We start from the raw sequence: 14,209 nt of genomic DNA on the forward strand, positions 1-14,209 counted from the left end.
AGCAAGGTCTCGGTTGTGTATTAATGCAACGGACGAAGGTGATTGCTTATGCGTCTAGACAATTGAAGATTCACGAGCAAAATTATATGACGCATGATTTAGAATTAGGCGCAGTTGTTTTTGCATTAAAGACTTGGAGGCACTACTTATATGGGGTCAAAAGTATTATATATACCAACCACAAAAGTCTTCAACTCATATTTAATCAGAAACAACTGAATATGAGGCAGCGTAGGTGGATTGAATTGTTGAATGATTGCGACTTTGAGATTCGTTACTACCCGGGGAAGGCAAATGTGGTAGCCGACGCCTTGAGCAGAAAGGACAGAGAACCCATTCGAGTAAAATCTATGAATATAATGATTCACACTAACCTTACTACTCAAATAAAGGAGGCGCAAGAAGGAGTTTTAAAAGAGGGAAATTTAAAGGATGAAATACCCAAAGGATCGGAGAAGCATCTTAATATTCGGGAAGACGGAACCCGGTATAGGGCTGAAAGAATTTGGGTACCAAAATTTGGAGATATGAGAGAAATGGTACTTAGAGAAGCTCATAAAACCAGATACTCAATACATCCTGGAACGGAGAAGATGTACAGGATCTTAAGAAACATTTTTTGGTGGCCAGGTATGAAAGCCTATATTGCTAAATATGTAGGAGAATGTTTGACGTGTTCTAAGGTCAAAGCTGAACATCAGAAACTATCAGGTCTACTACAACAACCTGAAATCCCGGAATGGAAATGGGAAAACATTACCATGGATTTCATTACTAAATTGCCAAGGACTGCAAGTGGTTATGATACTATTTGGGTAATAGTTGATCGTCTCACCAAGTCAGCACACTTCCTGCCAATAAGAGAAGATGACAAGATGGAGAAGTTTGCACGACTGTATTTGAAGGAAGTCGTCTCCAGACATGGAATACCAATCTCTATTATCTCTGATAGGGATGGCAGATTTATTTCAAGATTCTGGCAGACATTACAGCAAGCATTGGGAACTCGTTTAGACATGAGTACTGCCTATCATCCACAAACTGATAGGCAGAGCGAAAGGACGATACAAACGCTTGAAGACATGCTACGAGCTTGTGTTATTGATTTCGGAAACAGTTGGGATCGACATCTACCGTTAGCGGAATTTTCCTACAACAACAGCTACCATTCAAGCATTGAGATGGCGCCGTTTGAAGCACTTTATGGTAGAAAGTGCAGGTCTCCGATTTGTTGGAGTGAAGTGGGGGATAGACAGATTACAGGTCCGGAGATAATACAAGAAACTACCGAGAAAATCATCCAAATTCAACAAAGATTGAAAACCGCCCAGAGTCGACAAAAGAGCTACGCGGACAGTAAAAGAAAAGATATAGAGTTTGAAATTGGAGAAATGGTCATGCTTAAGGTTTCACCTTGGAAAGGCGTTGTTCGATTTGGTAAACGGGGGAAACTAAATCCAAGGTACATTGGACCATTCAAGATTATAGATCGTGTCGGACCAGTAGCTTACCAACTGGAGCTACCTCAACAACTCGCGGCTGTACATAACACTTTCCACGTCTCAAATTTGAAGAAATGTTTTGCTAAAGAAGATCTAACTATTCCGTTGGACGAAATCCAAATCAATGAAAAACTTCAATTCATTGAAGAACCCATCGAAATAATGGATCGTGAGGTTAAGAGACTTAAACAAAACAAGATACCGATTGTTAAGGTTCGATGGAATGCTCGTAGAGGACCCGAGTTCACCTAGGAGCATGAAGATTAGATGAAGAAGAAATACCCGCATTTATTTCCAGAAGATACGTCAACACCTCCAACTGCTTAAAATTTCGGGACGAAATTTATTTAACGGGTAGGTACTGTAGTGACCCGAACTTTTCCATGTTTATATATATATATATTAAATGAAATTTTTATTTACATGATTAAGTGTTTCCAACATGTTAAGCAATCAAACTTGTTAAGACTTGATTAATTGAAATAGGTTTCATATAGACAATTGACCACCCAAGTTGACCGGTGATTCACGAACGTTAAAACTTGTAAAAACTATACGATGACATATATATGGTTATATATATAGTTAACATGATTTTATTATAAGTATGTATCTCATTAGGTATTTTAACAATGAGTTATATACACAAAAATGAGACTATTAATTTAAGAAACTCGAAAACGATATATATAACGATTATCGTTATAACAACGTCTTACTAGGTACATATGAATCATATTAATATATTGATACACTTGGTTAATTATGTTAAATGATAAGTAAATATATTATTAAGTGTATTAACAATGAAATACATATGTAAAAATAAGACTACTAACTTAATGATTTCGAAACGAGACATATATGTAAAGATTATCATTGTAACGACATTTAACTGTATATATATCATAATAAGATATATTATATATCATAATATCATGATAATATAACAATTTACCATCTCATTTGTTATAATAAACAATGGGTTAACAACATTCAACAAGATCGTTAACCTAAAGGTTTCAAAACAACATTTACATGTAACGACTAACGATGACTTAACGACTCAGTTAAAATGTATATACATGTAGTGTTTTAATATGTATTCATACACTTTTGAAAGACTTCAAGACACTTATCAAAATACTTCTACTTAACAAAAATGCTTACAAATACATCCTCGTTCAGTTTCATCAACAATTCTACTCGTTTGCACCCGTATTCGTACTCGTACAATACACAGCTTTTAGATGTATGTACTATTGGTATATACACTCCAATGATCAGCTCTTAGCAGCCCATGTGAGTCACCTAACACATGTGGAAACCATCATTTGGCAACTAGCATGAAATATCTCATAAAATTACAAAAATATGAGTAATCATTCATGACTTATTTACATGAAAACAAAATTACATATCCTTTATATCTAATCCATACACCAACGACCAAAAACACCTACAAACACTTTCATTCTTCAATTTTCTTCATCTAATTGATCTCTCTCAATTTCTATCTTCAAGTTCTAAGTGTTCTTCATAAATTCCAAAAGTTCTAGTTTCATAAAATCAAGAATACTTCCAAGATTGCAAGTTTACTTCCAAGTTTTCTAAATCCATTCCAAGTAATCATCCAAGATCAAGAAACCTTTGTTACTTACAGTAGGTTATATTTCTAATACAAGGTAATAATCATATTCAAACTTTATTTCAATTTCTATAACTATAACAATCTTATTTCGAGTGGAAATCTTACTTGAAATTGTTTTCGTGTCATGATTCTGCTTCAAGAACTTTCAAGCCATCCAAGGATCCTTTGAAGCTAGATCTATTTTTCTCATTTCCAGTAGGTTTATCCAAGGAACTTTAGGTAGTAATGATGTTCATAACATCATTCGATTGATACATATAAAGCTATCTTATTCGAAGGTTTAAACTTGTAATCACTAGAACATAGTTTAGTTAATTCTAAACTTGTTCGCAAATAAAAGTTAATCCTTCTAACTTGACTTTTAAAATCAACTAAACACATGTTCTATATCTATATGATATGATAACTTAATGATTTAAAACCTGGAAACACGAAAAACACCGTAAAACCGGATTTACGCCGTCGTAGTAACACCGCGGGCTGTTTTGGGTTAGTTAATTAAAAACTATGATAAACTTTGATTTAAAAGTTGTTATTCTGGGAAAATGATTTTTATTATGAACATGAAACTATATCCAAAAATTATGGTTAAACTCAAAATGGAAGTATGTTTTCTAAAATGGTCATCTAGACGTCGTTCTTTCGACTGAAATGACTACCTTTACAAAAACGACTTGTAACTTATTTTTTAGACTAAAAACCTATACTTTTTCTGTTTATATTCATAAAATAGAGTTCAATATGAAACCATAGCAATTTGATTCCCTCAAAACTGATTTAAAATGAAGAAGTTATGGGTAAAACAAGATTGGATAATTTTTCACATTTTAGCTACGTGAAAATTGGTAACAAATCTATTCCAACCATAACTTAATCAACTTGTATTGTATATTATGTAATCTTGAGATACCATAGACACGTATAAATGTTTCGACCTATCATGTCGACACATCTATATATATTTCGGAACAACCATAGACACTCTATATGTGAATGTTGGAGTTAGGTATACAGGGTTGAGGTTGATTCCAAAATATATATAGTTTGAGTTGTGATCAATACTGAGATACGTATACACTGGGTCGTGGATTGATTCAAGATAATATTTATCGATTTATTTCTGTACATCTAACTTTGGACAGCTGACTTAATAAACTTAAAACATCAAAATATATTAAAAGTGTTGTAAATATATTTTGAACATACTTTGATATATATGTATATATTGTTATAGGTTCGTGAATCAACCAGTGGCCAAGTCTTACTTCCCGATGAAGTAAAAATCTGTGAAAGTGAGTTATAGTCCCACTTTTAAAATCTAATATTTTTGGGATGAGAATACATGCAGGTTTTATAAATGATTTACAAAATAGACACAAGTACGTGAAACTACATTCTATGGTTGAATTATCGAAATCGAATATGCCCCTTTTTATTAAGTCTGGTAATCTAAGAATTAGGGAACAGACACCCTAATTGACGCGAATCCTAAAGATAGATCTATTGGGACTAACAAACCCCATCCAAAGTACCGGATGCTTTAGTACTTCGAAATTTATATCATATCCGAAGGGTGTCCCGGAATGATGGGGATATTCTTATATATGCATCTTGTTAATGTCGGTTACCAGGTGTTCACCATATGAATGATTTTTATCTCTATGTATGGGATGTGTATTGAAATATGAAATCTTGTGGTCTATTGTTACGATTTGATATATATAGGTTAAACCTATAACTCACCAACATTTTTGTTGACGTTTAAAGCATGTTTATTCTCAGGTGAATACTAAGAGCTTCCGCTGTTGCATACTAAAATAAGGACAAGATTTGGAGTCCATGTTTGTATGATATTGTGTAAAAACTGCATTCAAGAAACTGATTTCGATGTAACATATTTGTATTGTAAACCATTATGTAATGGTCGTGTGTAAACAGGATATTTTAGATTATCATTATTTGATAATCTACGTAAAGCTTTTTAAACCTTTATTTATGAAATAAAGGTTATGGTTTGTTTTAAAAATGAATGCAGTCTTTGAAAAACGTCTCATATAGAGGTCAAAACCTCGCAACGAAATCAATTAATATGGAACGTTTTTAATCAATAAGAACGGGACATTTCACCAGTAGACGATATCTCTCCAAAGTTTGTCCAAGAGACTCGGAAGGAAGAGCATCAAACACTCTCCATTCATCTTTGAGAACATTACCCTTAGTGGCACGGTAAGTGGATGTTCCTTCTGTGGCTGATTGAAGAGCAAGCCAAAGGGTATACGAGGTCTTGTTTCTATTCTTGAACTGTGAGAAAATCTCCTTAGACAGTGCCTGAGTAAGTTGAGCGTAGCATTTACACTCCAAGTTATACTATTCACGCTCAACATGATTGAACTGAACGGTCTCTTTAGGTTCACCGTCCGCCCCATTTGGCCATGCGAATTCAGTCCCAATAAACTCCCATAGTCTAGAGTCAATACCATTCAAATATATCATAAAACGCGCATTCTAGTCTAAAAAGTCCTTTAGATTATCAAGCTTGGGAACCTTATTGGATGTTCCAGACTCATTCTCTGACAGTATTAATTTGTGAAGTCCAGGTGAAATCACTAAAGCACTAAGTTCATTAGCCGCTTGTTCATTAGAGTCCGACATTTTAATTAACTATGTGAGAATTAAATGTAAATTAAGTTTCTGATTTAAAAGACACTCGGTCGATTGTCTGAGACACACGGTCGATTGTCCAGGACACACGGTCAATTGACTAAGACACACTGTCGATTGTCTGACAAAATTTTGGCAGCACTTCGTTACACACTAAGCCTTTGGTATTACAACTCACACGGCCGACTGTCTAACTCCCACGGTCGGTTGTATTGCTCACACGATCGAGTGACTACACACACACGGCCAACTGAGTTAAGAATCTCACACGGCTTAACTGATACACACACGGTCGGTTAACTATTTCACTCGGTCGATCGAAGTACTCACACGGCTGATTGTCAAGACACACACGGCCGAGTGTGTTCTTGACAGATACAGTCGACTTTTAGGGTTCTCTAGATAAAAAAATCGATTTTTCGATCGATTTTCAATGAAAAGCTCTAAACCAGAACGTAGAACACAACTGTAATGACTCCAGAAACACTTTTTAAGACAGAAAACACAAACTATAACGTAAGAAAAAGGATTAATCGTTTAAAACAAAAATAACACCAAAAACACAAACTTTTTGACCCAAAAACGATTTAGATCAAGCAAACCAGAGACTCCAGCTCTGATACCACTTTGTAGATGAAGATTTACGGATCTTAGGTCGCTTGCTAGCAATCCTAGAGGCGGAATACACTAGAATTGGGTTAAACCGAGATATGGGTCGTATCGGGATCGATTAGATCAAACCTAGAGTTTATACTAGAATAGATCGACACCTAAATGAAGTATTTTGGTGTTATAATGTGTTAGGGTTCTGGAGAGGTGAAAACCAGTCGACTAGGGTGATTGGAATGTGTGTAACCCTACAAAGGAGAAACAAACCCGTATATATACTAAGTATCAGACACACTCGGTCGAGTGTGTCTCTCAGTCGGTCGACTGTCTTACACAGTCGGTCGAGTATGTGGACACACTCGATCGACTGTGTACGTTTATTAACATATTGATCATTTAAATAATAAAGCACACACAAACACGAACGTAATCAATAGTCACATATAATAGTTATTACATAACCAAATGTATTAAACGTCGAAATAATCTACGGCTGGGGATTCATGCACTAACACTTTCATTATTGTTTCTATGTAAGCTATTGTAACACTCTAGTCAAATACCACATCGCCCACGGACATGAGTGATCATGGGATTATTAGGTAATACTCATGTTTAAATGACACAACGCGTTTTGGGATCAGAGGCAGAGCGGGTGTGCGAGTACGTTGTGTTTAAGCGTGCTCGGGCGAGAACACTACCAGGATGGGTGACCTCCTGGGAAAGTGTTTCTCGTGTGTGGTCGCCAAGAAAAAGCGGTGCGCCTGCGGGCAAAGCGGACAATATTGTGGTCATGTTAAGCTGGGGTGTTACATCTATATATTTAAAAAATACTAGTGTAAACTATAAACTAATTATTTGTATATCATTATCGACATATATAAAGTTTTGACCTGGCTAATTTTCGTGAAGCTTGTATGGCGATAACTTGCGCATTTGTAAAATCTTGGTGGAATATTATTGTTGTAGTTAGTGAGATTTCCTACAAATTTGTTTAATTTTATAGTAGACAATTGTAATGAGACGGAGAGTATAATAAAATATTTGAATAAAGTTAAAAAAAAAATGTAAGTTAAAATTCTAACACTTTCTAATAATAAAGTTATAAGTTTTTAACATTGCATATTGAATAGCTAGATTTATTTATATATAACAAATCATTCTTTTTATTTCTTTTTCTTTATTAACACACACTTTGAAAATTTATGACCTACTACTTTGGGAAAAAAAATTAAAAGTATATGACAAAATTGTAGGTGAATTAGATTCGCTTCGTTCTCTTCTTGACCAGGTGGTTCTCACTCCGGATGTTCGTGACAATTGGATTTGGACGAGTAATAAGGTTGAGATTTATCGAGTCAACGAAACCAGACACACAATCGATGATATCATTTTGGACAGCAGCTTGAATCTTCAGCAAACAAAATTCAACAGATCAATCCCTTTGAAAGTTAACGTGTTAGCGTGGAGGGTAAAAAGGAAGAGGTTGCCGGTTTTAGCGGAGCTCGATAATAAAGGCATTGATATTGATTCGGTGTTGTGTCTTAATTGTACAAACATGGCTGAATCAGTGGATCATTGTCTTGTTGCATGCTCAAACGCGATCTCAATCTGGAATAAGGTGTTAAGATGGTGGAACATAAACTACAATTCCTTCTCGACGTTTGAGGAATTGGTTGTTCTTTCACCATCGGGGCTCAACACAAAGTGCAAAGATATATGGAATGGTATAATATGGATCACTGCGTACTACATATGGAAGAATAGAAACGTGAAAGTTTTTGGCAAAAACGTTATGATCAGCGATGCGGTGCTCTAGGAAATTCAGGTTCGTGGGTTCGAGTGGATGAAAGTCAGATGCAAAAAAATGTTCTTCGAGTGGGCTCAATAGATAAACGACCCATTGTCGATGTTAAATCCCGATCCTCTGTGAAGATTACTTATGTGTTCATCTTGTGTTTGTAGAGTTATCTTGTGTATGTTTCTCATGAGTTTTATTTTTGTTTGCCATTGTTCCCAAGTTTTAGTCGAATTGGCTTCAGTGGTTCTGTATATATCTGTACATTTATAGCTTGTGTTTTAATAATATTCTGCGTTTTCTAAAAAAAAAAAAAAAAAAAAAAATTATGACAAAATTGTAACTTTAACCCTTTTATAAAATACAAAACATTTTAAAATTTACTTACAATTTATTTACAGACATTTTGAATTGCATAATTAAAACTGCCAAAGCTAATTGTGCAAATCAATTTCCATGCATTTTTCTCAGGATCAAATATAGGCACGTAAAGTACTTACATAAGTCCTATAATTCAAAAGGGCATATATAAATAAAATATATGTAAAACTTTCGATAGGCTTACATTTTAATAATTGATAAAGACCCATACTATTTAAATCCTATAAAAGGACAACCATGATTTTTACTAAGGGTGTGTTTGGATGACGAGCTTGTTGGAGCTTATGGGAGCTTATAGGAGCTTGAGCTTATGATTTTAATAAGCTCTAAGTCATAAGCTTCGTTTGGTAGAGAAAAAAAGTAGAGCTTATGAAAATCATAAGCTCTGAAGAAATAAGCTACTTTTAGTAGCTTATGAAAAAAAGTAGAGCTTATGAACTGGAAAATAAGCTCCAGCTAGTTTACCAAACACTTATAAAAAAATAATAAGCTCCAGCTATCAGCTTAAAAAATAAGCTCCAGCTCCAGCTCTATCTCACAAACTCCAGCTCCAGCTACAAGCTCCAGCTACTTTCATCCAAACACACCCTAAAGGTTTAAGCGTCTCTTAACACAAATTTCCTAAGTGAAAATTGGGTTCACATGACAGATTTCATCCTAAGCTTAAGAGGAGATAAAATTTATCAATATTCAAACTGAAGTAACTAATCTTGTATATCACATAATTCTAGATTGTGGTATTTTCTAAATTTTGTGTTTTGGGTGTAATATCTTTCAAGGGTTGAACTGCTATTATGATAAGTATTGTGGCTAAAGTCTGATCTTGTTATTCTATATGATTATTTGCAGACCATGGTTCACATAATGTCAAATTTAATAGTACCTTGTGCAATATAAGTTGTACCTTGGTTACATTTGACAAATACCCTATGCTTTTTGTTCAAGCAGTCAAAACACGGAAACCTGTCTCTTAATTTAATGACTATTAGTACTATTTTATGTGTCTGCTGCCACTGTTGTGCTGGGCTTCTGGACAACACCCTGCAGTGCTGCACTTTCACCAGGAATTTTCAACATCATCCAATATATTTTATTTTACTGCTGATAATTTAAAGCTAATAAGCCCTCAATTTAATCTGCTATTTCTATTCAGTCCCTAGACTTCTACAAAGGGACAAATACAGACACCAAATGAAAATACCATTTCATACAACAATATGACTGAACACAGTTGACTACAAGAAGTCAAAGAAGTTTTGAAAATTCTCCAAATCACACACACATTCATCAAATACAAAAGATAAATAGTTGAAATAGAAGGTTTCCTATAATATAACCATCTTAATAATCTTATATTAGAAACATTTTACTCTTACTACTATTCATAGCACGAAAAAACAGTACTTCAACTTCCCAATGAGATAGACAGCAGTTGTTCCCTCTCGTGCGGAAAGCTAACTTCGATTCTTAGATTTTTCCATTGCCCTCGGAGCTGTTCATCAATTTAAGAAAATGTGCGTTACCACAAGTAAGCACTATATCGAGAAACAAAGCAGATAAAAGTAACACTCTTTTTTGAAAAGTTTCATGTTGAACATGTGTCATTACATCACTGAGTAATTTCATGTTGAAATTACTTATTGCACCCTAGTGTCATACAATTACAAGTGTGGTGATGTTTATCCAAGTGTGTATGTGAATATATCAAGTTATTAACTTGTTAAACAAGATGACATAATTTATAGGGATGCATACCTAAACCAATTGCATCAGAGCCCTTCATGATCTTCAGCCTCTTGCAAGAACCAATGAACATACTGAAAAACGGATGAAATTACAAAGCGAAATGTAGCAGATTAGCAATTTAAATTGATATAACTGCAAAATTGACCATTAAAAGTATTAAAGTAAACAGTTGGAAACAAGCTTAAAACAAGAGAGTCAATTATAACCGTATTTATCAGCAATCCATGTTAGTTACTTTCATTTAATAGGGCTGTCTAGTACAAGATGCACTAAACTGATTCCAAAAGTCTGGTATATTGATTGACTCAACAGTACATTAAAAACTAAAGAATAAATTTAAAACCTACTCGATAAATTTTGTTTTCTCAGTTTTTTGAACTAAAATATATATACATCAACTCTTCTTTATATAATTTGAAAAATAGCACAACTTCCCAAAGAACTCCCTGAAAAAAGACTATCTGAAGTGAGAGTTGACAAATTGAGCTTCTATAAGGAAACAAAAACCGACCTATTGTGAAACAACTTTGGTGCAGACTACATGTATATCATGTATCAGAAACGCATCATGTACGAATAGACATAGTTGGATTTCAATATGCAATGCTGGTTTAACTAAGCAATCATGGGATACATACAATTTGGACAGGCATAAAATTTAGCATGGACCTGATCTCTATAAGTAAAATTATTCAGATTTATAATTTCAATTTTGTGACTAGATTTACAATTGAACCTACATTATTAGCAATTTTCAATCTTGCATGTAGTACTATCAATCATCTATGTATCAGCATGCCCTTAACTCATGTTACTCACATTTAGGCTGCTTCAATCATTCACGTTTGCTAATTTGTTTACCATGCCTTAATGTAAAACAGGAGAACGCAGTTATATGACAACAGATTTTGTTGTTATATTTTATCTTCATGATTATGATTGTTCACTTTTTTTTTTTCTTTTTCGCGCATGATAATAAGCCAACTACTTGAGCCGAGCGCCATTAAAATGCTACAACAATAATACTCCATAAATAACAGAGCAAAAGTAAACAAACACAATTATGTACTTACTCCCAAGGAACATCTCCCACAAGCATCCAGTCACCATCCTTATCTTCGTATGTAAGCACATACTCTGATCCATGCAGTAGATCCCTCAACTTACTCTCGCTCAAACTTCCCCTTCCTGGTGCTCCTTGTGATCCACATTGACCTACGATATCAAAAATACAAAAGTCAGTATTATCATAATTATAATAATACTATTATTGTAAAATTAATTAATGACTTTCTTTTGTAGCATACAGAGTTAAAACGACTCACCAATAGTGAAACAGCTAAACATTTTCTCTAGAGCAGATGAAAGTTGTTGATAAGTAGTGTAACTCCTTAAATCAACCTTTCTCAGATAAGGAGCCCCATCCATACTAACTTTCACAAATAGGGCACCTGGACCAGGCTTTCTGTCCACTTCATCATTGTTCTTCGAAGTTGTCGAGAGGATGTTCTTGCGAAAAGATCGAACCGGAGGCCAACCGACTACCTGCGCCCTGCAAACCCACAATATCATATTATATGTTGTAAAAACATTATAGTATCATCTCTATTGTACAGATAAATTTGTTAACTGCACTTACTTAGCAGCAGGAGGATTACAACTGTTGACAACTTTGTTAACATTAGTTCCATGAGTTCGTTCTGCTGATGTGGCATCTTTATTAATAGTAGTCTGAGCTCCAGATGATGATATCTTATCATTTACATTTTCATTACTATTAAGTTTTCCTTTTGAAGCATCAGAATCAAACATCCAATTCCTTTCTGTAAACCCATTTGTTGATCCAGAGTAACCATCAATAGTATCATAGAATCCTCTTTTATTTCCAGATACAACTTTAGAGCTAATTTCATCCTTTGAAGGAAGCAACATAAACAATGGTTTCTCATCAAGACTAGTCTCGGCAGTTGCCGATTCCCGTTCAGGGGATTCAGATCCAGGAAGACCAAGTCTTAATTCAGTCGCTTTAAGATTCAGATTGTTACTTTTCATTTTTGCATCTGTGATCCCTGAACTACCCACTGATGACGAGCAATCCGATAATCCCAGATAATTTCGCTCTTTCAATCCTGGTCCCACGTCTCCTTCAACACTTAACGGCGGTGGACTCATCCCACACGAAACTAGTTCTTAATCTGCTTCAATAATCCAACACTTAATAATTTTTATAGTTACAAACAAATCACTAATAAACATAACTGTTAAATTAGTATAATTTAGCTGGGATACTTATCAAATAACATGCAGATAAATATATTATTATGAGAATTCACAATCTTAAGTATAGCACCAAGCAAAGAGATGCATATTTGCAAATACATTAACATAACCCTAAAAAACAGAGCTGTGGGTTGACTAAAATCAACCACTCCACCAGATCAGCCTGATCCTTATATTTAAACCCTAATATATACAAAATTAAGTAACTTATAGGCACAATTTTTCTATATAATCAAAAAACAGAATTTTATTAAGAATATGTAATGTTACATCTAATCTAATAACAATAGCTTTAACCTCATTCAAGCAACTCCTAGCTACAAATAATGAAGATGAAAATAAAAAATGACAGAATTCTGAAAATAATCACACAGGTTAGCAAAATCCAGATCTCAGCCTTGAAATCCGATAAGTAAAAGTATTACGCTAAAAATAAAACAATAAATAAAATATGTAAAAACTGAATATGTAACTAAAAAACGTAACAAAATTTCGACGTAATTACCTGAAGATTCTAGGAATCAAAGCAAGACTGGAGTGATGAAGATCGGATTGATTACAATAAATTTAGAAAGAATCAAGTGAAGAAGAAAGTAGATGATGAGAGAGAAAGTGGTTTTTATTCTTTTTTAGAGAGAGAAAAAAGAAAGGGTGTTTTAACTTTTAAGGTCCCTCCATTTAAGCAGAAAGAAAACAAAACAAAAGGGAGGGTCTGTGAGGTGTGTGCCGTAAAACTCGGATTTTATTATACTCCGTGTAATAAATAAATATAAATATTAAATAAATATAAATAAAATAAATAAATACTCCGTAAGACCACTCCCTATAGTTAGTTATCCGTTAGTTATCCGCTCATTACCCGTTATTACCCGTAACTAACCATAGGCACGAACTAGTTACCCGCTTTAGTTATCCGCTTTCACCATGGATTTAACGGATGTTGAAGTTTAGTTATACAATTTGTGGGTCCCAATAGCTTTTTATTGTTTGGACTTGATGCTTTAATGTTTGTACGTAGTATATTAAGAAGATTATTGTTTTAGCCATGATAGGGAGTGTTTTGTTATGGGTTAGTTATAGAATATTGATGTTGATGTGGCGCTGATGTGGAAGGTTAAGAGGATGAATAGTTTAGTTACGATAGGGAGTGGCCTAAGTAAGTACGGAGTAAATACGTAAATAAATACAGAGTATAAATATTACCCGTATTTATTATATATTTATATTTGTATATATTTATATTTATATTTATATTTATATTTATATTTATATTTAGTACTCTGATAGATAGATTAGATTTTTATTATATTCATACTCATACATATAAATTTAAAAAACGACTCTCGTATCGGAAGGCTCGTATGATTTCATTTGGTGGACGCTTTAATTCGGTGTTACATAATTACCGTTGTACTACTTCTCTCTCGTCCGTTGCCCGTCTAGTGTGCTCAAAAAACTTGAGAGTGTAAGAAGTTCATTTTTTTAGGGCGGGTCAGGAAATGATTCAAAAATTTCATGGGTTATATGGGACGAGGTCCTCCTCCGGTTTGCGGAAGGCGGATTAAATCTCGGGTCACTATA

The 14,209-nt window shown here is 34.2% G+C and overlaps 2 protein-coding genes across 2 annotated transcripts; one reads left to right on the forward strand and one right to left on the reverse strand.

The window, feature by feature from the left end:
- Positions 1-7,012: 7,012 nt before the first annotated feature.
- LOC139889048 (uncharacterized) lies at positions 7,013-8,242 on the forward strand. The gene is made up of 2 exons (XM_071872022.1): positions 7,013-7,025; positions 7,680-8,242. Exons 1-2 carry the CDS (start codon positions 7,013-7,015, stop codon positions 8,240-8,242), a joined length of 576 nt encoding a protein of 191 aa, XP_071728123.1.
- Positions 8,243-9,792: 1,550 nt separating this feature from the next.
- LOC139892144 (auxin-responsive protein IAA8-like) lies at positions 9,793-13,324 on the reverse strand. The gene is made up of 6 exons (XM_071875185.1): positions 13,134-13,324; positions 11,988-12,543; positions 11,674-11,900; positions 11,422-11,563; positions 10,358-10,419; positions 9,793-10,094 (listed from the first exon to the last, which is right to left on the reverse strand). The coding sequence occupies exons 2-6, from the start codon at positions 12,518-12,520 to the stop codon at positions 10,057-10,059; spliced, it is 1,002 nt and encodes a 333-aa protein (XP_071731286.1). The 5' UTR covers positions 12,521-12,543; positions 13,134-13,324; the 3' UTR covers positions 9,793-10,056.
- Between the last annotated feature and the right edge of the window lie 885 nt (positions 13,325-14,209).

The sequence above is a fragment of the Rutidosis leptorrhynchoides genome, chromosome 2 (assembly GCF_046630445.1).
Source record: "Rutidosis leptorrhynchoides isolate AG116_Rl617_1_P2 chromosome 2, CSIRO_AGI_Rlap_v1, whole genome shotgun sequence".
Taxonomy (NCBI): domain Eukaryota; kingdom Viridiplantae; phylum Streptophyta; class Magnoliopsida; order Asterales; family Asteraceae; genus Rutidosis; species Rutidosis leptorrhynchoides.

What these genes read in the sequence shown, in the direction of transcription:
- LOC139892144 (XM_071875185.1), bottom strand. Translation starts at nt 12,520, where the DNA reads ATGAGTCCACCGCCGTTAAGTGTTGAAGGAGACGTGGGACCAGGATTG. An exon ending in TGTAATCCTCCTGCTGCTAA is followed by an intron (nt 11,901 to 11,987) that starts GTAAGTGCAGTT and finishes GTGGGTTTGCAG; the next exon opens with GGCGCAGGTAGTCGGTTGGC. An exon ending in GTGGGAGATGTTCCTTGGGA is followed by an intron (nt 10,420 to 11,421) that starts GTAAGTACATAA and finishes TCCGTTTTTCAG; the next exon opens with TATGTTCATTGGTTCTTGCA.